Below are 23,900 nucleotides of genomic sequence, written 5' to 3' on the forward strand. Positions count from 1 at the left end.
GCTGGATTGTCTCAGGGGCATCTCTACACAGTCTGTACCTGGGGTCTTGCCTGGTGTGATAGATCCCAGCCTCTGTGGATCTTGTGCTCAGCTTCTGTGCTGCCATGATTAGAGCCTGTGTGCTGTCTTTCAGTCCAGCTTTGTCCAGCCACTAGTGGGACTTCTGGATGTCAGCCACTTCCTCTATCTATCTATCTATCTATCTATCTATCTATCTATCTATCTATCTATCTATCTATCTATCTATCTATCTATCTATCTATCTATCTATCTATCTATCTATCTATCTATCTATCTATCTATCTATCTATCTATCTATCTATCTATCTATCTATCTATCTACCTACCTACCTACCTACCTACCTACCTACCTACCTACACTGAGTGCACCTTCACTGATCTAATAAGTACTTCAAGGCTGGTAGCTGCTATAATGTAGGTAAATATTTGTGTAGAACCTAAGCCGGAGTAATTTCTATGATTTATACACTGTCATTCCACTTTCAGTAATATTTTGTTGAATTACCACTCCAAAAGAACTTCTGTCATCTTATAACTGAACTCCTGTCACCATCTAGATCTCAGATTTACCATAAACATAACCTACAGGCTAAAAAAAAAAGCCCTCTTGCATAAGTTTTTCTTTTTCATGTAATTACAAGAAGGAAATGATGTATGAGTTTGTCACAGACTAGGGAGTTTCCAGCTCTCTCTCATACACTGCCGCAAATATGACAGCTTATCAGCCAAAGCTGACACTCCACGGTAACAGAAATGTAAATGATCATAACTTTCACTCACACAGTCGGCTTTACTTTAGGAGAGGAGATGGGTCTGCCCCATTTCATTAGCAGCAGTCCTTTAATTCATAAATATAAATGATCCCGGATGTGGCTGTTTTAAAAAGATAAAAAGGTGAAAGCTCCAATTTCTCCACTTATTTTAAAATGCAGAGATCGTGTGAACATGCAATAAATACACAGCGCCTTCAAAAACTGCCACTAGTTCCCAGAAAAACCTTTTTAACAGGTGACGCTGTTTACTGTTTAGAACTTCATTGCCAGTTTGCATAATTTTAACTCTAATGTCTGTAAAGCCAAAACAATCAGTGTTCCATGGAGGTAGACGAGTATGCACATGCATCTTATTATGGATTAGGCTAAATATTATTCCATAATTAATCTGTAACAGCTGCCCCAGGCTGTGACCCAGTTGTTTTTAGAACTCTGACATTATGATCCCCAGCATCTGCAGCCCAATATGCACTACTGTTCTCTCCAGGAGAATCATTCACTCATTGGTGAAGTGCTGAAAATAAAATAACCAATAGGCTGCTCAACATTTAAAAAAGAGTATCATGGTAAACCATTCCCTAACAAATAATCCTTATGGTTTAATTAAACAATTAGTTTAAAGACATGAGTGTGCAGTTGTAGTTTTTAATTTACTGTAATAAATTAAAAACTAAGAAGTTAAAAACTATGACCACATTAACCAATTAGCTTTACATAATATAAATATATTATTAAAAAAAGATTTGATTTAGGTTAAAGTTTTAAAAGTATAACAAAAACATTTCACTCTTGCTATGGCGATTTGTATCTTTCTCATTTCTTCTGACACAAGAAAATCAATTATATTGGGTTCACTTTTTTCCTATAAAATATTTAGTTGTAAATGTTTTAAATTTGTGGCTGTATAATAAAATTATACGTTAGCTACTTTCCAGTGTGATTTATATCCTAAGTCTAGTTTCTTCAGGAACTACATTTCCCAGAAACGCTCACAAGCATATCGAAGGCCTACGTCACGTGTGTTTCCAGTTTCCGGTTGAAGTGTAAATGGATACATGACACAGTTGTTTGGGGGGAAAAGCTATCTTCAGGAAAACCGTTAACGTCCACAAATTCGTCAGCGGGATTTTGACATCGCACCGACTGAGAGCTCCGTGTAGATTCGGCCGCGATGGAGGCGGTCCCCCGGATGCCGATGATCTGGCTGGATCTGAAAGAGGCTGGGGAGTTCCAGTTCAGCCCGTCCGTGAGGCAGGTGAGCTGGGTGGGGAGTGGAGCAACAGGGCTGAGGTCGAAAGTCAATTAACAAGGATTATGAACGAAGGGATAACCTTGTCAAGTGGATACCGCTAGCCATAACTCAAAGCAACAGTTGTCGCTACCTGTCGAGGGTAAAAGATTTTTCCAGAACGGGTAGCTGACGTGCTAGCAAAGGTCTGTGTCAGGCAAACCCCTCCTGCTCACTGCCTTTGTTTGCTAACGTTAGCAAGCTGCTTGCTAGCTGGTAATAAGCTAAAAACTCAAGTTGATATTTAGCTTTCAGCTAAGTGGCTAGCTTTGTAGGAATCGATCAAAATACTGCCAACGCGAAAGGCATATGTGAGTATTTCTAGGACTCCTACGCCTCGAGTCAGCCTTCCGACATGAGAATAATAAACAATGATCTCATTGTCACATGCACCTGAGCGAGCGGAGCAGTTTGTACTATTCAAACTATCAGCCTGCTTAATAATAAACACGGGTTTACATAAGCTTCTATAACGAAATACACAGGGAAAGTTGTCACTAAACCTGTGACGCTACTTCTTACCTTAACCGTAAGAAAGATGGGTTATCCTGTTATGTAGCGCATGTTAAAAACAAATAAAGGCATTTAAAAACAGAAACAAACAAAATTGTAGAGGACAAATATGGAAGATAATAACTCTTTAAAAAATAGGAAAAAAGAAAGAGTTTCGGGCCCTTTTTTTTTTGGTGCTTTCAAATCCATTCTGGGAGAAAACCTTGTTTATGTGAGCGTCCAAGCTTTATTTTTCCCATTGGGCGTTAGAAGAGCCTATTCCTGTATGGTGTCAAAAAGGGATTTCGCTCTTAGCTTGAAAAAAAGAAAATTAAATATTAACGGATTTTTTTTTAGGCCTGCTGCTTCCAAAACTCATCTGGGATATTTAAACTCCAGATCATTTGACTGCTTATTAAAGCTGGTATCATCTTTATCTGGTGACTCATTTGTCTTCCCTAACTTCTTCCTCGTGCACGTAAAAGGACTTTGTCCTCATGACTAAATACAATAATCAGAGGGGTTATATGGTTGGTTTGGTTTGTTTGTTAGCAAATCGTTATGGCACAGAGAACAAAATTGCACTTGTGGGATCATAGTTTCACAAATGTATTTCAGATTTATCTAAGCAAATTCGAGAGATGTTATCTTGATGTTTCCACAAAAATGTCACAAACTGATCTGGATCCAGACATCCTTTTAGGTCCAAGGATTCAGTTCATACATGGTGTGGAGTATATTTTTAGCCACTGTGGAGGTGGAGATGCAGTTTCAGACTTTCTTATTAGTAATTCTTTTTGGTAATAGGAAGATTTATTTTGATTTAATTTAACGACAGAGTGTTTTCTTAAAAAATACTAAGAATGATTATTTTATTATTTTTATTGGCCTTAAAAGTGTAGCCTTTAAATAAGGGGTAGTCGATCAGAACAACATTATTTTAAAATGTATCTAAAATACCAACATTTTCTCTGTTTACCCCAAACTAATGCACAACAGCACATATTTGGCCTGAAGGAGTAACAACGTGACTGTGCCTGTCTTCTTGCTTTGTCATTGTGACCTTTCCATGATTGAATTAAAATTGAAACAAAAGCACTAGTAGAAGAATGAGTATCTGCAGGGCTGTTTACCTCCTGACCTGACAATTACGGTAGTAGCTTAAAGCTTATTGTAGTGCTTATGGGGGACAGTGTGAGTCCTGGCAAAGCATGATGGGAAGTCTTGAAGCTCCAAGAGTCTAAATGCTTGGCTTATGCTCAAGACTAAAGATTAACATAATGAGTTATGAGCCCCAGTTCAAAGACATTTGAATTTTTTTTTCTAAAGAATTTAACCCTCAGTATTAGAGATGATATTTTATTTCTTTATTAGGATTTAACCCTTCATTTAATTTGGTTTTTACCTGAGTTTCAGCAGCACATTCACCTACTTCTTGCTTCTGCTTCTTTTTCTCTAGTTCATCTTGAAGAACTATGGAGAGAATCCGGACAACTACAACGAACAGCTGAAGAAACTGGAGACGCTGCGGCAGGTGAGCACTGTGTCAAAGTATTCTCAGTCAGATTTCTGTGACTCGGACTTGTCCATCGTTATGTGGGTTGCTATTGAATATAGTGGAATTCACTTTTAGGCATCTCCTTGTACCTGAAATTAAGTGTTCCCAACTTCCAGGCATAGTTCACATACGGCTATGAGTCCTTACTGGGATATTGCCGGGGTTATAGTGTTTGTTGCAGGACGCCGTGTTCTGTTGACAGTTCTTCTTTCCCACCATTGCTAAGTGCTTCTTCACAGGGGATCTTTTGATTATTGGGATTCTCTCTCTAACACTGCAAGGTGTATACTGTTCACTATAAAGCACCTTGAAAGGACTGTGTAAATAAAATTGTGATGAATAAACTTGGTTATCACGTAAAGTCATTAATATTTAACCTTAACACTCACAATCCCAACCAGATAGTAAAAGAAACCTCCATCCAGTGCATCACAACTACAAACTGTCTGTTTTGTGATGAGGTTAAGATCATCATGTATAGTCATATGTGTGCAGTTTTACATTAATAGTAGTATTTCCATGTGGACAGGGATTTTCAATACAAAACATTCTGATACAAGTTATCAATCATATCATAATGAGGCCTTTTGAAGTGTTGCCAAGGAAAATGATAAATTCTGAGCATTAAGCACTGAAACCCATTGTTACATAATTCATCGCTGGGCTGGGTCACAGCGTCTTTGCAAGAGTAATGATTTTTGTAGCTGATTAAACACAACAGAAACACAATGTTTGTGTCTGCTTCGCAGAGCGCAGTGAATGTGACGAGGGATTTCGAGGGATGCAGCACACTGAGGAAGTACTTTGGCCAGCTGCATTATCTGCAGAGCCGGGTGCCCATGGGAACCGGCCAGGAGGCTGCAGTACCCATCTCATGGTAATAACACACAGGAATCCACAGAAACTGTATGGAGTGTTTACACATACCCATCCAACTGCAGTCTGTACTGCTGAACACCAGAGAAGCTTATTTTAGAGACACACTCACTGCAGCTTGCTCGTAGAGAGCAGTGTCAGCACACTGGCTTAGTTGCTGAATGTTGGGATGTGGATAGAATGAATGAACTGACATTAGGCGTGCGAACCTGTACTGCTAAATTCTAATTTAGACTTAATTCAACTGCATTTAATTAATGCAGTCCTTCAGTGTTTTTTCTGTAGTGTCTATGAATACAGTGTCATTCTAATACTATGGTTTAGAAATCAATAATATATGATATTGTTCAGGCATTTGATTCTCTTTAAAAATACTTTTCTATTTTCTTTGGAAAACAGGACTGAAATTTTCTCTGGAAAAACAGTCACCCATGATGACATCAGCTATGAGCAAGCCTGCATCCTGTACAATCTGGGTGAGTCACTTAGAGTCAATAATAGTAATAAACTGTAACAGTTAACCGCATCTGAACATGTCAGTTTAAAAAAACAAAACAAAAAATGAAAAACATGAAAGCAATTGATTGGAACGTCCGATGCTGTCTTGCTCAGTACTGTAGTATTTGTTAAATTATATTTTAATCAGATGGAGCTTCATCCATGAGGGTGTTTGTTATTAAGGGAAAAGAAATCCAAAGCTACATGGCCCTGTGGGAAAAAGTGATTACCCCCAATACATAATAACTTAGCACCAACAACTACAATTTAGCGTTTGCAATAACTCACAATGAGTCTTTTACAACACTGTCGAAGCATCTTTGGAGAATTGTTGTAATTCAGACACATTGGAGGGTTTTCAAGCATGAAGTGCCTTTTCAATGTCGTGCCACAACATCACAGTCAGATTCAGGTCAGGACTTTGACTAGGCCACTCCAAAGTCTTCATTTTGGTTTTTCTTTCAAGTCATTCAGAAACAAACTTGCTGATATGTTTTGGATCATTGTCCTGCTGCAAAAGCCAAGTGCGCTTCAGCTAGAGGTCACAAACAGATGGCTTGACATTCTCCTTCAGGATTTTTTGGTAGACAGCAGAATTCATTATATTTTTTGTCTGCTCCACTTTGTCAGGCAGGGCCTACTTAAGTGATGTCTTGACTGAGAACAGGTGTGGCAGGCGAAACTCAGCTTTCCAAAGAGTTGGGAGTTCGCCTTGTAATCGGAAGGTTGCCGGTTCGAGCCCCCGCTTGGACAGTCTCGGTCGTTGTGTCCTTGGGCAAGACACTTCACCCGTTGCCTACTGGTGGTGGTCAGAGGGCCCGGTGGCGCCAGTGTTCGGCAGCCTCGCCTCTGTCAGTGCGCCCAAGGGCAGCTGTGGCTACAATGTAGCTTGCCATCACCAGTGTGTCAATGTGTGTGTGAATGGGTGGATGACAGGATGTGTAAAGCGCTTTGGGGTCCTTAGGGACTAGAAAAGCGCTATACAAATACAGGCCATTTACCATTTTAATTTATGTCATAACATAATAACTTAATAATAAACACCTTCATTTAGAAACTGCATTTTGTGTTTACTTGTGTTAGCTTTGACTTGTGTTATTTCAGAATTCTATGGTTGACACAAACAATCGCTTTTTCTTCAGGGTGTTGGAGATTTTCAGAAGTTAATGTTAAATATGTACATGAAACCCCTCAGTACCATATTGTATATGCTGTAGGGGCATGCCACTATTGAGCGTGTCACACAAATCACTTCCTTTAAAGAACAATGCGGAGAAATTCAGATAATTTTCAGCTTAAATGCCAATTATTTACTGAATGTGAACAACAAAACCTACAAATTCCACCAAACTTATCTGTGGATTGTCTGCAGGGGCCTTGCACTCCATGTTGGGAGCCATGGACAACAGGGTATCTGAGGAGGTAAGAGAGACACATACATGGGCGCAGAGTAATTCTGGCCATTTTGTTTGCTCACACAGTCCCACTGACTCTTTCTGTTTCATTTTTAGGGGATGAAGGTGTCCTGCACTCATTTCCAGTGCTCAGCAGGAGCCTTCTCCTACCTGAGAGACCATTTCAGCCACAACTTCAGTGTGGATATGAGCCACCAGATTCTGAACCTCAACATCAACCTTATGCTGGTAGATTACACACCTACATGCGCATGCATAGATTAAAATACACACACACACACACAAAACAAATGAGTGTCCTTAACCTTGGTCCCTCTCGCAGGGCCAGGCTCAGGAATGTCTTCTGGAGAAGTCCATGTTGGACAACAGGAAGAGTTTCCTGGTTGCTCGCATAAGTGCTCAGGTTGACTTCTTACCATTAAATATGAATCATATAGTCATCATTAATTTTAATATTAAATGCTAATAACTGCGGCCCTGTTGCTACAGGTGGTGGATTACTACAAAGAAGCGTGCAGGGCTCTGGAGAACTCGGAGACGGCTTCCATGCTGGGAAAGATCCAGAAAGACTGGAAGAAACTGGTTCAGATGAAGATTTATTACTTTGCTTCTATCGCGCATGTGAGTGTTTATGGGGCAAATTAGTTCCCTACATGTATGCACTTGTTTGTGTGTGCTGAGTTTGGTCTCAGTAATTGCTTTCGCTTCTCTCAACAGCTTCATATGGGAAAACAGGCAGAGGAGCAGCAGAAGTATGGAGAACGGGTAGGACCAACACACAGATGCATTATTTATTTTCCACTGTCAGGGTGCTGTGGTTTATATTTGTGCAGTCATATTTTGCTGCATTGCTACTGATATGATTAAAAATCCCACGAGAGGAATTAGTGCTGATATAATTTTAAAATTTTCCCATTTTCTAATGTTATTAATACATTTAATTGTCTAACAGTTCAACTGAAATAAAGACAAACAAGTATTTTTTCTTTAACTAGATTAGAAAGGGTATTTTTGTCTTATAATCTCTACTAATGCACATGTATTGCTCAAATTGAGGGTTTCCAGCTGATCATTTTCCTTACAGCCACATCAACATAGTGAGTCCGCTGTGGTCTGATCTTTCGCCTAAGTTGGTTTTTCCTGGTTAGCACACGTATGGAAGCCCACCTGGTGCTGCAAATCTTTGAGTGGCGAGCTGGTTCAGTGGTTAGCAATGTTGCCTGAACGCAGGAAGGTCCTGGGTTCATATCAAACGGGGCTTTTCTGTGTGGTGTTTTCCTGTTCACCATATGCCTGTATGAATTTCTTCTGAACACTGTGGCTTCCTCCCACATTCAACGAACTCTTATTTGGTTGTTGGTGATTTTAAAGTGGTTAAAGTGCACACAGCTCATAGTGCTTTGAGTGGCAAGAACTCTAAAAATGCCAGCTCGTCATCGCTTAAAAAACTGTTGTTTTGCATTTCTTGAAATACACTCTTTGACCTTTTTTTTTAACATGTCTGTATGCTGCGTATAAAGCTGGGCTAGTATGCAGCTGAACTAGCCTAACTGTAAAGACAGTGACGTGACATTTTTTTCCACTGTTCTCAGGAGGTAATAGGATATTCTTTATCTTAATCTTAGTAAGAATGTGAAAATGAGAAAATATCACACTATTAACAAACCAATACCTATGACTAACATTTGGTTTGTGGGGGTTGGTGGCGGCACATTAGAGCACAGTGGTTATGTTACCTCATAGATTTATTTATGTTTAAAAACAAATATGTAAGAATGAAGACTCTTCCTGTCTTACTGGCATCCTGCCACCAGGAACTAGTGACATTAGTGACATGTACCCTTTCCTGACATCCTGGGAAACTGGAAAGAAACTCTTTCCTTCTTGGTACTAATAAGGGAATAGTTTCTTTTAATCTGAATTGAACATGACGTTTGAGTGTCACAATGGTTAGTTTTATTTTAAATTTTAGAGGTAAAACTGTTTCAGTTAGTTTGACCAGTTTCTTAGTTAGTTTTGTTGAGTCATGTTTATTTTTCTGTCGGTTAAATGGCTTAAATGCTCATTTTCCCCCACAGTTGGCTTACCTGCAGAGCTCCTTGGACAAACTCAATGAAGCCGTCAAACTAGCAAAGGTACTACTTCTCTCTACCTTCCCGGCAATCCATGCTTAGGTCGTTTTAGTGTGACTTGAACTTTCTTTGAACTGTTTTCACACTTGAACTTCAAATGTTTTTGGGAGAATCAAATTTTCTGAAGTTGTCTTTGCAGACATGCATCATACAGATGCATAGACCTCCTATTACTGGAAACACACTCTGTGATTTAGAAAAAAGATGTTCAATCACTCGTTCTGAATTCTCCTTTTATCCTACTACAACCAGGGACAACCTGACAGCGTGCAAGAGGCCCTGAAGTTCACCATGGATGTTATCGGTGGAAAGTGAGCAAAAACTCTTAGTTAACAGTTACGGCCACTTCATGATCATCAGCGGTTTTTGAGCTTTTTTTTTCTTTGACCTTGCAGGTTTAACTCTGCCAAAAAGGACAATGATTTCATTTATCATGAGACTGTTCCGTCTCTGGAGACTCTAGCCTCTGTAAAAGGTAACAGGAAGCATCAGTATGTTTCGCTCAGTCAGTACATGCAAAGCTGGTTTTGCATATAGGGTGTTGCAAATATGTATACACTGTGTATGAATATGTTTTTGTATATCTTCCTTCATTTTTATCCTGGTGTCGTGCCTTTGTTTTCTGTTTTCCTTGGATATAATTATTTTAATCATCAAGTTTCACTAAGTAAAATTCATGGATTTTAATGTATATGTCGTTTCTAAAGTAGTTTTGCATGTCATGTTATGCTTGGCCAACAGTAATGCACAGTCAAAGCTAATATTAGCCAGTTTTTATATTTAAATGCAAAAGTTGACAACCATTTATTCTAGATTAGGCCCTTTTTGAGAAATAAGCCGTCAATTAATAGTTCAGTTCAATTTTATTTATATAGCACAAATTCACAAACGGTCATCTCAGGGTGCTCTTATTGTAGGGAGAAGATCCCACAATTTTAGAAAGAAACTTCAACAATTAGAAAACCCCCTATGGGGGGAAAACTCGCCGGAAGTAACCTCCAGCAGAACCAATCATCTGCTGCGACCAGTTTGAGGTGATAGGAAAGAGCAGAAAGCAGAGAGAGACAGAATGAAAGTTTAATAACTACTAATGACTAAATGCAATAAAGTGATGTTTTGAGGGCAGAACATGATTCTCTGTTTTGAAACAGACCAGTGGCCAAGCAGTTTTTTCAAATTACGTTGGGGTATCAGTCTACTTTATTGACTGATTAAACTGCTTTTTCTTGGTTGGTTAATTTTCCCATAACCAAAGTAAGTGATTTACTCTGTCATAATACTGCAGACATTCTTAAATATTCAGATTTGAGATGTTACCAAAGATTTTTTTTTTGTGAATATTTTTATTTCATTAAGACAAACTTATGTTTGTTGAATCAAGTTGCCCCACGTTTGGGATGTAAGAGTAAAATTAGGTACAAGTGATGCTAAAAAGTAAAATGACAGTAGTCTCTTCTTTTGAATGCATTTGGTTACATGCTCTCCTTTTATGCTCATCTGCGCTTTTACATAAATGTTTTTTGTCTTTCTAGGTGCTCCTCTGGTGAAAGCTCTGCCGGTCAATCCCACCGACCCGACTGTCACTGGACCAGACCTTTTTGCCAAACTGGTGCCCATGGCTGCCCACGAAGCCTCTTCTTTGTACAGGTAGGCTCCCTCTGTGGATGTCAAGTTCATCCTAGAAATGGGAAAATATCCGCAATCATATTTTAGTACGTTATTCATCTTCATTTTTATATCTTATGTATTTTTTTTTCAGTGAAGAAAAGGCCAAGCTGTTGAGGGATGTGATGGCTAAGATTGAAAGCAAGAATGAAACACTAGAGTGAGTATGATGTGTCATTAATTTTGCATTCAAGTGGTAAACGAACTAAGGCTTACTCAATATCTCTCTTTCCCCCAGTTGAATTTTAAATAAGAACCAATCTTGGTACAGCAAAACTTTTAATCTATACCCACATTAAATACTAAAGTACTTAAAATACTAGGGTTTTGTTTTAAAGATTCTGTTGCAGTATTAGGTAACTGTTATTGCCTCCTCCTTCTACAGGCAGTTCATGGACTCTCTAGGCTTGGAGCCAGAGTCTGTAGACAACCTCGATATGTACAACCACCTTCCTCCAGTCCTGATGGAGAAGTGCGCTGCCCTCAGCGTCCGTCCTGACACCGTCAAGAGCCTCATTCAGTCCATGCAAGGTGAGTGCCACAGGCAAGCACAGCAGACCTAACAATTGCAGTTGCTATCTTTTATTATGAGAGTGCACAGAGGTTACACAGTGAAGACGCAAAACCCTCGAATTTCAACAGCTGGAATTGTTTTTCCCAGCTACAGCAGCTGGTGCTCAATAATTTAATCAAACACTTTGATTTAGAAAAGCTACATTCTTATGAAACAGTTGTCTCCTAATTGAAGCAATTGAGTGAGTAGGTCATCCGATGACAAACAGCGAAATTGTGGGTCATTATTAATAATTTGCTGTCCCTACAGCAAATTATTTAAGTGAAAGCTCTTCATTAAATCCAAAGCTGAATTGAAGATTATTTCATGTCACAACATTAAAATATTGCTGACCTTTAACTGTCCTAGCGAGTGGTGTGTGTCCATAATAGTTTGCACAAATATGCATGTACAAAATTAAGCATGCATGATCTCTTGATAACTAAAAGCCACATTTCCCCCCCCAAATTTTTGCAATATTTTCATGACTATTCATGTCCTCTCCTGCACAGTGCTCTCTGGTGTCTTTACTGATGTGGAGTCTTCACTGAAAGAGATCAGAGATGTGCTAGAGGTGGATGAAGCAGGTGAGCGAGCCCTCCAGGAAGTTGGTGGCCCTGCTGTGGGTGAGTTGCAGCCAGCTGCCCAGGGCCAGGCTCTGGCTGAAATCCGCAGAGACCTTGAGAAGTATATGGAGGCTCATGAGAAGGCCAGTTTTACCAACACGGAGCTCCACCGGGCCATGAACCTGCACATCAGCAATCTGCGTCTGTTGGGGGGGCCACTGGATAGTCTGAGAGAAGCCCTGCCACGGCCACAGCTGAGTGAAGGTGAGGGCTTTTTGATAATGAGAGGTTACTGTAATTTTGCAAGGTTTAGTAGAGCAGATAAAGTCATTAGGGTCATTTAAAGTCACCCAAGATTTTCTGCTCTTCAAAGTTAAAAAGTTTAGATAATTACTATAAATATGAAACCTAGTTGTATATTACTTTTATTGTAGCATTACAGTCAGGGCTGCGCATTAATGAATAATGGAAAGTCTTAAGATTTAGGTCAAATGACAAAATCCAGTATATGTTTTAATATGTTTTAGTAGCTAATTTTTTTTTATTAGTTTAAATCAGTAAGCCAGCTGACTGTCCAGTGACTAAGGAATTATTTTCTCTTAAAAAAAAATGCCGGAAAATAGTGAGCAATGTCTTATTTGATACCCTACAGCTTAATTGTTTATTTTTTAACTGGTCAAACTGTGAATATGATTTTGTTTGAGTTGTGAATATAAACACATACGGTACATGCACCTGTGTCTGTGCAGAGGAAGTAGCAGGTCTGCAGTGCATGAAGCGGATCCTGGGAAAGGTGCAGGAGATGAGGGAACAGAGAAGCTCTTTGGAAAAACAGCTACGTGACCTCATCCAGCAGGATGACATCACATCCACCCTCGTCACTACGGAGCGAGCAGACATGAAGGTGTTTGGCAAAACACATTTGCAACCACGTTACACTGTTATTTGTTTAAGTTGCTAAATAAATGCTGTCGTGAGAGACTTATTAACTTGTGTCTCTCCAGCACATATTTGAGGAGCAGCTGAAGAAGTACGAACAAGTAAAGGTATACATCGACCAGAACCTCGCAGCGCAGGAAAACATCTTGAAGGCTTTAACCGAAGCCAATGTTCAATACGCTTCTGTTCGGAAAAGCCTGACCCAGACTGAGCAGCAGTGGAACACAACTATCCAGGGACTGGTGGGCTCATATGAAGCCTACGAGGACCTGATGAAGAAATCACAGGAGGGAAAAGAGTTCTACGATGACCTGGAAGCTAAAGCATCACGTCTACTGGAGAGGGCAAAGGCCCTGTGTCAGACCAGGGCAGAGGAAAGGAAGCCCATACTCGAAAAGTAAGGAAGACATTAGAATAATATTTTAAAGCTTTTTGAGTACTTTAATTATAGTCAACAAATCACTAGTACTTCATGTAGTAGTAACTTATAACTACTTGTAAAAGACAAATGCTATCCACATTTGTGATTTTTCATGCTGTCCTCTTTGTGTTGGCCGTTCCTCAGAGAGACCCAGAAAAAGCCACCAGCGAGGCCGACGGCAGCTAAGCCGTCCCTTAAGCCAAAGGATGTTGACTCCACCTCTTCTGGCCTAGAGGATCCAGAACTGGCCCAGATCAATGCGGCCATCTTGGCCTTGGGAGGTGACCTGCCTGAGGATCTCCGCAGCCTGCCTCCTGATATTCCTTCCCTCCCTCGCACTGCAGCACATCTGCCGGGTCCTGATGCCTACATGCAACCTGGTGCTAACTTGGGTGGCACCTCTCTGCCTTGGCCGGCTGCTTCAGCTGCTGGTCTTCCATGCTTCCCTGCTAACCTGCCACCTCCAGAACTCCTGGCACGGATTGCTCAGTTTCCTACTGCAGGGACTCATGCAGCACAGGGACCCCTGCCACGTGGGCCCCTACCACAGATGACTCCACAGAGGCCTCCACAAATGCCACCCCAGGCAGGGCTCCCTAGCTATCGGCCTCCCCCTCCTCAAGCTCCCCAACCTGGCCATGTTGCCCCTGTCCCTGTTCGACCTTCAACCACCACGGTGGACAGCATCCAGGCACCTATACCCAGCTACACCCCCACACAACACCACCCTGTCCCACCTGCAGCCTCAGCTGGTTACACTGTGCCTCCACAGATAGGGGCATACCCCCAGTTTGTTCCCCAACCGACAGGTCCCATTCCGGGTATAGGCCAGACTCCCCAGTCCCAACAGCAGAAGCATCCACAGCAGTACCCCCAGCCAATTGGACAACCACTCCCTCAGGGGTACCAGCCTGGACCAAGGGCTGTTCCTGGCTCTCATCCTCTTCAAAACCAACAAACCTACCCACATCCATATATGCCCCAACAGCCTGGTGTTCCTCCCCAGTACCAGCAGGCATTTCCAGGTCAGCTACAGTCACAACAAAATGGCTTTCAGGCGAAGCCTCCAAGAGGCCAAGGCTACCAGACTCCACAGGGCTATATTCAACACCCTCAAATGATGCCAGGCTCCATGCCAAGGCCACCTCAGATTACACACCCACCAGGACCCCCATCTTCTCAAGCAGCACCCCCTGTATCTCAACCCTACCCACCCCATTCCAACCAACAGATGCCCCAAGCACTCCCTCATCAACACATGCTACCACAGCACCAACAGGTCTCCATGCCCCCCGGTGCCCAGCAGATACCGCCTCACCCACAGATGCAAATACCAGGTGGTCCCAGAGCACCAGCACCCCCCACAAGTCAGCCGATGCCTCCGGTTTCACAAAACTACATGCCCTCAACGAGCCAACCCATTCACTCTGCAATGCACCCACAGATGCCTCCTGTTTCACAACCCCATATGGTTCCTGGTCCTCAGGGCCACTTGCCAAGGGGGCCTATGCCTCAAATGCCCTCCAATACACTACCCCCACAGCACCACCATCACCCTGGACAGCCTCCCATGCCAAATATGCCGCAGCAGCCCATGCGGATGCCCAACCAACCCCAATCTCAGCTGCCTCATCCTGGGGGCGTATGCTACCCTGGAGCAGCGCCAATGATGCCTCAGCAGCCTCTGGCACCACAGCCTGCTGCTCCGCAACAACCTCAGGCTCCTCTTTCTATGACACATCCACAGCCTTCAGCTATGTATTCTCCAGCTCCAGGACCTAATGTACCTTCAAGTGCCCCACAGCCACCCACTGCCATAGGCCCACATGGTATACATGCCCCACCTACTCAGCACATGATTCAGCCCACTCCTGGAGGCCCTATAGTATCACAGCCACCCAACAGTATCCCACCTTCCCCTTCACCTTCTCCCTCCCCTGCACCCTCTCCAGGTCCGTCTTCTCTAGGTCTGAACCCTCAGCAGAGGCCCGCTTCAACCCCGACTCCTGGAGGCACAGCCCAATCGACTCTTCCCTCTCCCTCTGCTGTTTCTTCCTCCACTTCACTGTTTGAACGACAGAACTCAAGCACAGATGACCTCCTGTCCTCAAGTCCAGAGAGCCAACCGGGAGGCACCAAGGCCCCCACTAATGTTCTCCAACCCACCAAAGCTGACCCTCAGGATGGGGAGCGTAGAAAGAAAAGCTCCCAGGGAGTTCTCTTGATCCAGGGTGACCCATACCAAGCCCCAGAGCGTGTCGCCCGCCTTCACAGTGAACTAGAACGTTACAGAGCCCAAGTAGATTCCCTGGAGAACCCCTCAGAGAATGAGGGAGGGCTTTCTGTGCTGGATGCCCGCTGGAAAGAGCTACAGGACCAGCAGGAGAAAGATGCTCGCCAGCTTTCCATTGCTATTGCCCGCTGCTACACCATGAAGAACCGTCATCAGGACGTAATGCCCTATGACATAAACCGTGTGGTGCTACAGTCAGGGAAAGATGACTACATTAACGCTAGCTATGTGGAAGACCTGTCACCATACTGCCCACGCCTTATTGCCACGCAGGCTCCGCTCACCGGCACAGCAGCAGATTTCTGGCTGATGGTGTATGAGCAGAAAGTGTCACTGATTGTTATGCTGGTTTCGGAGCAGGAGCTGGAAAAGGTACAGAGTTTAGTTTGCACAGTGGAAGTATATAATCTGTACATTACTATTTTTCAGTAGTGTGTAAAAATGTTTTTTACAAGAGAACTTAAAGTTTTTTGTGTTTGTTTTTTGTTTTTTTTGTTTTCTCAAATAAATTAAGCTACACATCATTAAATTAATTTACTTTGTTGTTTGTGTGTTTAACATCTTTCCATATCCTCACAGGGAAAGGTTTGGCGTTACTTCCCAACGGAGCGTGGCCAGCAACTCTCTCAGGGACCAATAACACTCAGCCTAACAACACAGAAGATGACACCAACACACGTGGAGCGCATGATCAGTCTGCAGTACCGTGACCAAAGCCTAAAGCGGACTGTTGTCCATCTCCAGTTTACTTCCTGGCCAGAGCTGTAAGTCATCTCTTTATATTAAAAACTGTAGATAAAGACTTTTCTTAGTCAGCCTGGCAGTGCAACGTAAGTACATCAAATATTATTTCTTCATATCCCATTAGGGGCCTTCCTGATAGCAAGAGCAATCTGCTGCGGTTCATCCAAGAGGTTCATGGACACTACTTTCACCAGAGACCCTTACATACACCTGTTGTTGTGCACTGCAGGTGAGCGTATTTCTGTGGCTGTCCATTCCATTTACATACAGGGAATTTCTTCAATGCATGTAAATGCTCCTGGCCCTCCGGGTCATAGCCTTCAAGTGTAGACAACACATAACACACGTGTACTGTTTTTGCTTCCTGCTGATAAAAGACCAACTAAGTTTTGATCCTTGTTATTCATTTTAGCATCTCAGTTGTTGTTAATCAGTCTGTACACTTTTTGTCTCAGCTCGGGTGTTGGACGCACTGGCGCCTTCTGTCTGCTGTATGCAGCTGTTCAGGAGCTGGAGGCAGGAAATGGGATCCCAGACCTTCCACTGCTGGTGAAGAAGATGAGACAACAGAGGAAGAACATGCTACAGGAGAAGGTAAGAAAGAGATGGGACTCTGATGTTGTGTTTAGGATTGATCTTTGTTGTCGCAGGTTTAAAGTTGCAATACGCAAAAATGTACATATAGACAACAGAAAAAGCTGATTGTACATTTCAAGGAGTTTAAAACCTAAATTTTAATTAAGCATTATGAAATAAATGAAGAGTTGCACAGAACACTTTGCAAAGTGCTGCTCAAAAATCCTAAATGTAGAAATATGTGACTATGCTGACAAAGTACATCATGAATCAGGCACTGCTGATGAATAGCTCTTCATATAGTACACACTTTATATCATCTTTCGGTCTGCCTCCAGCTCCACCTGAAGTTTTGCTATGAGGCTGTTTTGAAGCACGCCGAGCAGGTTCTTCAGCGCCACGGCATCACGACCGCCACCTGCAGCAAGAACACCAACTCTGCAGCCACAAAGGTTTGTCATTCTTCTTATACTGTCCTTTCAAATAAGTTCAACTGGTTAGTGGCTCACAAAGCACCATAAAGGGAAAGATATGTTGCTGCTGATTAATAATCCTTTGAAAAACCATAGCCACGCAGCTTGTAGGTGACAGAATGTCACATACATATATTTACTGGAACCAATTTTGTTCAGTGTTGTGAGCTATGCAGTCAAAACTTTACTCACCTCTATTGTAGATTTCTAGACATGGACTTCTGAAATGGTTCTTAAAACAAATCCCTAGCATCTCACATCTAATTGCACAACTTTAATCTGACTGTAACCCTCTAATTGTTTACAGTTTTGCACTCCTGATTGTTCCCAATGAATTGAGAGTTCTGGTTAGTTGAGGTACTGAAGGTATTTGTTTTTTTTTCTCTGCATCACTTCTTTCATTTGTATTTCTTAAACACCTCTCTCTGTTTTTCTGAAGCCTTACCCGAGACAGGAATCTCAGCAGGATATTGTCCTCGGCGGTGACATGCCCATCAGCTCCATTCAAGCCACCATCGCTAAACTAAGCATCCGGCCTCCAAGTACCACAGATGCAGGCATGGAGGCTGAGGAGCAGGTCGGCCCTCTCTTACCTGCTCTTGACTCACTGGGGGACATCCAGCAGCTCCAGGATCTCTGTCCTGCCACAGATCCACAGCCCCCATCCTCCTTAAGCCCGCCTCTCACTTCGCCCACTGCCTCTCCTCCACCACCCAACGGGCTTGATGCCGTTTCCCCTTCTTCTCTGCCAGCACCCAACCATCAGCCAGTCCCAGAGGCTCCGCCCAGTGTTCCTCCTGCTTCCTCTGCACCGGCTCCTTCATCTCTGGAACTCCTGGCCTCGCTGACGCCTGAAGCCTTCTCCATGGACGGGGTGGGTCGAGGGAAACAGCGGGTGACTAAACAAAGCTTTCTGCAGCCGGCAGAAGGCCAGGGTCTCCACGGAACTCGAGGGGACGAAGGAGACGACCCGCTCAGTAGCCTGGATCCCCTCTGGAGCCTCAGCAAGCGTTGAGATGAAACTATAGATTTCTGCTTTTCACCCACTCTACCACCAGGTGTCAGTGATGGCCTATAGCGCTTTCTAATCCTGCTTTAAAAAGAAGGAAAACAAAACAAATTGGCTTGGAGATATTTTAGTGGTTGATTACCAAGATGTGCCTAGTGGCAGATTGTAAGGGTTCAGTTTTGAAGATTGAAATGTGTACTTTGCACTGCTTTAGGGGTGTGAGGCTTGAAACTAAAAACACTTGCTTCTCCTTCAATCACTGATGGCTTCTGGGACCAGAACACTATGCACTCGTTGGTATTATCTTCATTCTTTGCTGCTTTTCTTTTTACGTGTGTGGTGGATGGAAGCATGTCTGCTCTTCCAGCACCAAACCTGCGCTCATCTTATAAAAAAAAAAAATAAAAAAAATCCCAGCATGCACTCCACTTCACAGGCGCCTCACTGTTGGTCATCAAAGCATCGCCAAGGGTGTGACATCGCTTGGCCGCTCTGTGATTATTTAATGGCTGGAATAAAAGATGAAGTTGCAGGCATGTGGAGGCACTCCCAACTCAATCAGTGCGTACAGTTCAGTTTTTATGTTAACAGAGGAGCATACAAATCAGCACGTCTTAACAAGTTGATTATTTTTCTTTGTAACACTGTAAATATCTTAAAACTAGAATATTACAAAAATTGTCCTTCTGGAATTAAAAAAAGATACTAATCATTCATTATTGTAAAATCTGAAATAAATCCAGTAGACAGTCAACCTTTGTGGTATCAAAGCCTCTTTATTTGAAAATTAGTACAAAGTTTTGCGCTGTTACAAAATAGTAAACAAGTTACTACAGCCTGCGTAGATTGTAGCCAGCCAATGAGGGGAGAAGGCTGGAGTGGATGGGGGGGGGGGGGAGGAAAACACCTGGGGATTACATTTGTTTATGTGCTGTGATGCTTTTTACAGCAATCTAAACAAAAAAAATATTAAGTAAGAAATGTTACACTGATTTGTATTTGCAGCTGGAGGAGGATCAAACAAGACCCACAACATCTCTGCCATTCATTGTGAGGATGCAGCTAAAGATTTATTTTAACCTAAATGATTAAAAAGGTCGCTGCTGCATCCACAAATTCTTGATATGGTGCCGTGACGGCTGAAACGAGACGGAAAGGTATGAAGCGATCTAAAATTAAAGGCATAGTTCATCTTTATAAACAGAAACATTCAGAAAAAGCAGTGACTCAACTCAATCACCACACCAACCCACCTTCCTATCCTTCAGCTTTAAAAGAATAGTTTGACATTTTAGAAAATGTGTGTACGCGCTTACTGGCAGAGGAAACTGATGCTGCCACAAAGTTTTCGTTTGAGTAACACGGCACAAGTTCTCGTCTTTCTTATATATAATTTCTCGACCTTTTGACTTTGATATTTAGTAAACACTGTTAAAGGAAACTGTTTATGTGCAGATAAACTAAGGCATGAGAGAATCAGGGTCACATTTCTGAGGAACTGTGCCTGCAACACTACACTTGGCGATTTCTCACCGTTTTAGAAATGTAAGATTTCTGTTTTACAACACTAAAATATCCTCAGCATAGAGCCCCTGTGATCACAGAATAGCACAACGATAAAACGGCTGTTTTAGCTCTGACAATTTCTTTGAATATAGAGTGTAATTCCTTGACATCTCAGTGCTGCAGTTTTCAGACCAACTTCTCAGCAAGCAGAGTTAACTGGAGTTGCTAACCCAGTCACTGTGTACATTCGGCAGTATTTAACTCTGCAAGAAAGCAAATACAGGTTCCCAAAATATCAAACTTGAGCTTTAATTCACATTTCTAGAAAACACATATGAAACTGAAATCTAAAAAAAACAAAACATTCCCCCATTTCTAAAGCTTTCAACTAAACAAAAACCACAAAGCTAATAAATCAACAGCCACAGCAGCAAGATCACATTACTGGCCTCTGTGATGGAGGTGCCATTTGTCTCAGAAGTTGAAATGTGAATACTGATGCTACAGTTGGAAAAATAAAAAATATTTAAAAAAAAAAATCATACGATAATCATCAGCTTGTTTCTGGAAAAGAAACTCTGGTCGCTGCATCCGAGAGGAACAAGCGCTGCAGTCTATATGTCACGTGCGTGTTTAACAGCGCTGCAGGTGTGAACTTTAAGTCCAGTTACATCCGACTCTTCTGCATACAAGCTGAAATTGCAAAAACAAAGTGCCTAAAAATGTGTGTGAGCTTGTACATCAGAGGGTTAGAGATGAAAGGAGTTAGTGTTGTGACCGCAGGGATCAGGTGCAGGTCTTTTAACGGATTTTCTGAGACGACATTCAGGACATACAGATAGAAACAACAGATGACAACTGGGAGAAAATACATTCTGGACATTGTGGATGTTGTTGGCATCAGAGAAAAATCTTTAACCTGCAGGATTGCATTCTTTCTACCCAGAGTAAAAAAGTGAAGTTCAGGCACAGACTCAAAAACGAGGGGGTTAAATGTTGAAAAATGCATTGCTTTCATAAATACTTGGCTTGTTGAGTTTAAGAATTTAACAGTTTCAGTATTGACAGGATTTTCACCTTGTGTGCAGAATAAGTACAAAAGGCTCTTTACTCGATGTTCAGACAGAAGCTTCATATTATACACGCTACAAAACAATGATTGACATGCATTGCTTTTGTCTGGTTTCTTAAGGCGTCTAGCAAGTGTTTGAAAACATTCATACCTGACAGAGAGCAACCGTATGACTAATAGTGGAAAAACTGACTGAAAATACTATTGACATTTCCTGTTTAGTCCAATTAAAAAGACTTAATTAAAAAATGTGTGATATAATACTGCGTGTGTTTCAGGAAAAGATTATCTGAACAGTGTCACATGTGTCAGGTCCAAATTTTGAAAAGGTTATATCTCAAACCCATTCCTGATGTGAAAAATCCAACATCAATACTGCAAACTGTTTTAAAATGTACTAGTATTATGCAAAATTAGGGACAGGATGCATTCACTGTTACCTTCCTTCAGATTTTTACCAACTGGTCGCTGAAAAAAAAGAAAAAAAAAGAAAGAAAGAAAGAAAAGAAGAACAGGTTTCAGGACAAACTCTGCTTAAGCGTGCATCAACAACATACCAAAAACTAAAAATATACACACAGTATATCTAACGTGATCCAAGTAGTCGACAAGGTTGTGTCACCCTTTGTGGCTTGAATTAAAGATTGTGGATTAAAAATGATATCAGGTGACCAAGTTATGGCTAAATGGTGATTTAAAAAAAAACAAAAAAAAAACAAAAAAAAAAAAAAACTCTCTAAAGCATAGAATGCATTTATATTAAAAAAAAAAAAAAAAAAAAAAGCAACATCAGTCATCCAAAATTCAAGCTATTTGAAAAATGGAGGTAGCCTGATGAAGGTGTAACACACTGGAGAAAAGCAGCCCCTCATACAGCATCAGTAACCCCAGAGTCAGAGGCCGAGGATGGGGTAAAGGAGGAACCCTTTCTGCCTCCCTGCGGCCTCCAAATCTACAAACACACGTGTTTCCACCTCAGTGTTACAAACAACCAAAAGCCCAGTGCTGCCAAACAAATAAACACCTTCTTACATTTAAGTCACCTTTTCCACATTATTATGGTCTTATTTAAAAGTTGTGATTAGTCATTCATATACAAACTGTTACTCAAAAAGGGAAAAAAAAAAAAGTATCGCTAATAAATAATAAATGTAGACATAAAAACAGCCCCCTCTGGAGGTTTAGTTTATACAGTAATCATTGGTTCTCCCTCACACAAACGCACACATAACCAATCAACTTTTGTTCTCAGCAGTTTTACTATAAAAAGGGTCTAAACTCATTCAATCAATCTCTCTCTCACACACACACACACGCTCAATTCATCCCCGCAGGCGATGGACCTGTCGAGCTCTCTGTGGCTGCACTTCGCTGTTGAGCGCACGGCACAGCAGGAATATTAAAAAGAAAGAAAACAAAACAAAAAAGAGGAGCTCTATGGTCCTCTCTGGGTGGGTGGGGTCACAAGCCTCCCCCCGCCCTGTGTGAGCAGCATAGAGGGCAGATCTGCAAAAACAAATGTGCGTGCACAAAAAGCACAAACTCAGAACTGGCGAGCTCCCTTCAAGTGAGAAAAATCCAACCTTAACCAAACTCGTGACCTTCCGTAACGTCAGCAAGATGGCTCTGATAAAACGCAGTAGGTTCAACGGCCAGTTTTTCCTCATGATATTCAGACTTTAAAACACCTCCCTGTTAAAACAGATAGTCTTGTATCTAATGATCGCACATCATCCAAACGCCAGAAGCAACGAAACAAAGCAAAAACTGGATCCTTTGACTGTTCCCACTGATAGCTGCCAGCCCTTCTCAGTCCAGTTTCTCCAACACCGAGGGAACGTAGACCAAGCTGAGCTCGCTGCCAAAGTCGCAAACGATGGCGGCGTTGTCCAGCACCAGCAGCTGCCGGACACCCTGACCGTCGCTACTCTGACCCAGGTACACCGTCTGCAGCAGGTCGCCGAAATTCAGGTCCCAGAAGGAGACGCAGCCCTGCCCCCCCGTCACCAGCAGAGACTCTGAGATCACACCCAGACTGGCCCCGCAACCCACCTCCTGGTGGGAAGAAAAGAGAAGCTGATAACAGACTGCTGTGTAACGCATTTTAAGGGCTCCAACTACTGTTTGTATTCTTGAGAAATTAAGCTTATCATGTAAAGGATTAGAAATCAGGACATTTTTGGAAAGCTTTTTGTGATGACTAAGGAGAGTTTCTTTAGTCTCTGTCAGATATAGAGACACAGCCGAGTACTATCACACTGAATATGGCCAGTTGGGTATGCAAACAGGAGACAGTTAAAGGGAGCTAAACAGTTGGAATTTTGGAGTTACAGGGAATTACACTGTTGAAAAAATAATAATTGCAAAACACCTGTCTGATGCCAGGTTAGGCTTTAGAGAGTTAAAGAAATAAAGACGTGAAGGAGACTGAGCACAGTACCTGCTGTATTGAGTACAGCTTGATTCCAGTGCTGCGGTCCCAGATACAGATGAGGTCATCCAGTCCTGAGCTGATGACACAAGAGGTTGTACACACCAGCGAGGTGACATCACCACAGTGACCGTAAACATGGCTGACTCGGCTCCCTGTCAGGACATCCCACAAGCAGATGGCGCCGTCCTGCCCACCGCTTGCTAGAACCATCGTCTGAGAGGAAAAAGTTTGTAATTGAGAGTCTAATTTACTGTTTCATGAAACAACTTCGTGGTTTTACTTTGGTAATTCCTCTATTTTGACCCACGGTTTTTAGAGAAAATATTCACCAATGCCTCCGTTATCACAATATGAAATGTTACGAGACGCGGGGATATTGCTGACCTGGTCTAAGTAGATGGCTGTAATCCCTCCAGAGTGACCTTGCAGGGTAAAGAGGCAGCAAGAGTCCTCCAGTCGATAAACCTAAACAGCACACGCAGATAAGGATGATCTATTAAAAGCACTATCACAAAGACTGCTTTTGGAGTTTGCTCATATTTTTTATTTTATTTTTTTTACTGCCAGTAAGATCCATTCTATTGAGTTTAATGAGA

The 23,900-nt window shown here is 42.1% G+C and overlaps 2 protein-coding genes across 8 annotated transcripts in view; one reads left to right on the forward strand and one right to left on the reverse strand.

Annotated features, from left to right (window-relative positions):
• Positions 1-1,804: 1,804 nt before the first annotated feature.
• ptpn23a (protein tyrosine phosphatase, non-receptor type 23, a) lies at positions 1,805-18,715 on the forward strand. 2 transcript variants are annotated; one of them, XM_086312229.1, is made up of 24 exons: positions 1,805-2,049; positions 4,034-4,108; positions 4,882-5,009; positions 5,408-5,484; positions 6,879-6,928; positions 7,018-7,149; positions 7,244-7,324; positions 7,411-7,542; positions 7,639-7,686; positions 9,000-9,056; positions 9,306-9,364; positions 9,449-9,528; positions 10,586-10,700; positions 10,813-10,878; positions 11,104-11,249; positions 11,784-12,101; positions 12,587-12,741; positions 12,842-13,173; positions 13,342-15,862; positions 16,070-16,254; positions 16,359-16,463; positions 16,690-16,828; positions 17,149-17,262; positions 17,723-18,715. In XM_086312229.1, exons 1-24 carry the CDS (start codon positions 1,966-1,968, stop codon positions 18,296-18,298), a joined length of 5,775 nt encoding a protein of 1,924 aa, XP_086168355.1. In that variant the 5' UTR covers positions 1,805-1,965; the 3' UTR covers positions 18,299-18,715. The 2 variants fall into 2 exon arrangements, with proteins under 2 accessions (XP_086168355.1, XP_086168356.1); XM_086312230.1 differs by having other exon boundaries at positions 1,813-2,045.
• Positions 18,716-19,054: 339 nt separating this feature from the next.
• The window catches only part of scap (SREBF chaperone), a 34,533-nt gene continuing 29,687 nt past the window's right edge, over positions 19,055-23,900 (reverse strand). For all 6 annotated transcript variants that reach the window (XM_086312235.1, XM_086312234.1, XM_086312236.1 and 3 more), the window contains 3 exons: positions 23,689-23,769; positions 23,311-23,517; positions 19,055-22,925 (listed from right to left, as the gene is read on the reverse strand). In XM_086312235.1, the coding sequence (XP_086168361.1) occupies positions 22,680-22,925; positions 23,311-23,517; positions 23,689-23,769 (534 nt within the window). In that variant the 3' untranslated portion in view covers positions 19,055-22,679. The remainder of the gene's footprint in view (positions 22,926-23,310; positions 23,518-23,688; positions 23,770-23,900) is intronic.

The sequence above is a fragment of the Aulonocara sp. 'chitande type north' Nkhata Bay genome, linkage group LG11, assembly GCF_057382095.1.
Source record: "Aulonocara sp. 'chitande type north' Nkhata Bay isolate Kocher_YH1m ecotype deep benthic linkage group LG11, A_spYH_male_GT1.1, whole genome shotgun sequence".
NCBI classification, from domain to species: domain Eukaryota; kingdom Metazoa; phylum Chordata; class Actinopteri; order Cichliformes; family Cichlidae; genus Aulonocara; species Aulonocara sp. 'chitande type north' Nkhata Bay.

Excerpts from the sequence above, each read along its gene's own strand:
- ptpn23a (XM_086312229.1), top strand. The coding sequence starts at position 1,966 with ATGGAGGCGGTCCCCCGGATGCCGATGATCTGGCTGGATCTGAAAGAG. Across the intron at positions 12,102-12,586 it reads ACGGCCACAGCTGAGTGAAG|AGGAAGTAGCAGGTCTGCAG; the intron begins GTGAGGGCTTTT and ends GTGTCTGTGCAG. Across the intron at positions 17,263-17,722 it reads CCAACTCTGCAGCCACAAAG|CCTTACCCGAGACAGGAATC; the intron begins GTTTGTCATTCT and ends GTTTTTCTGAAG.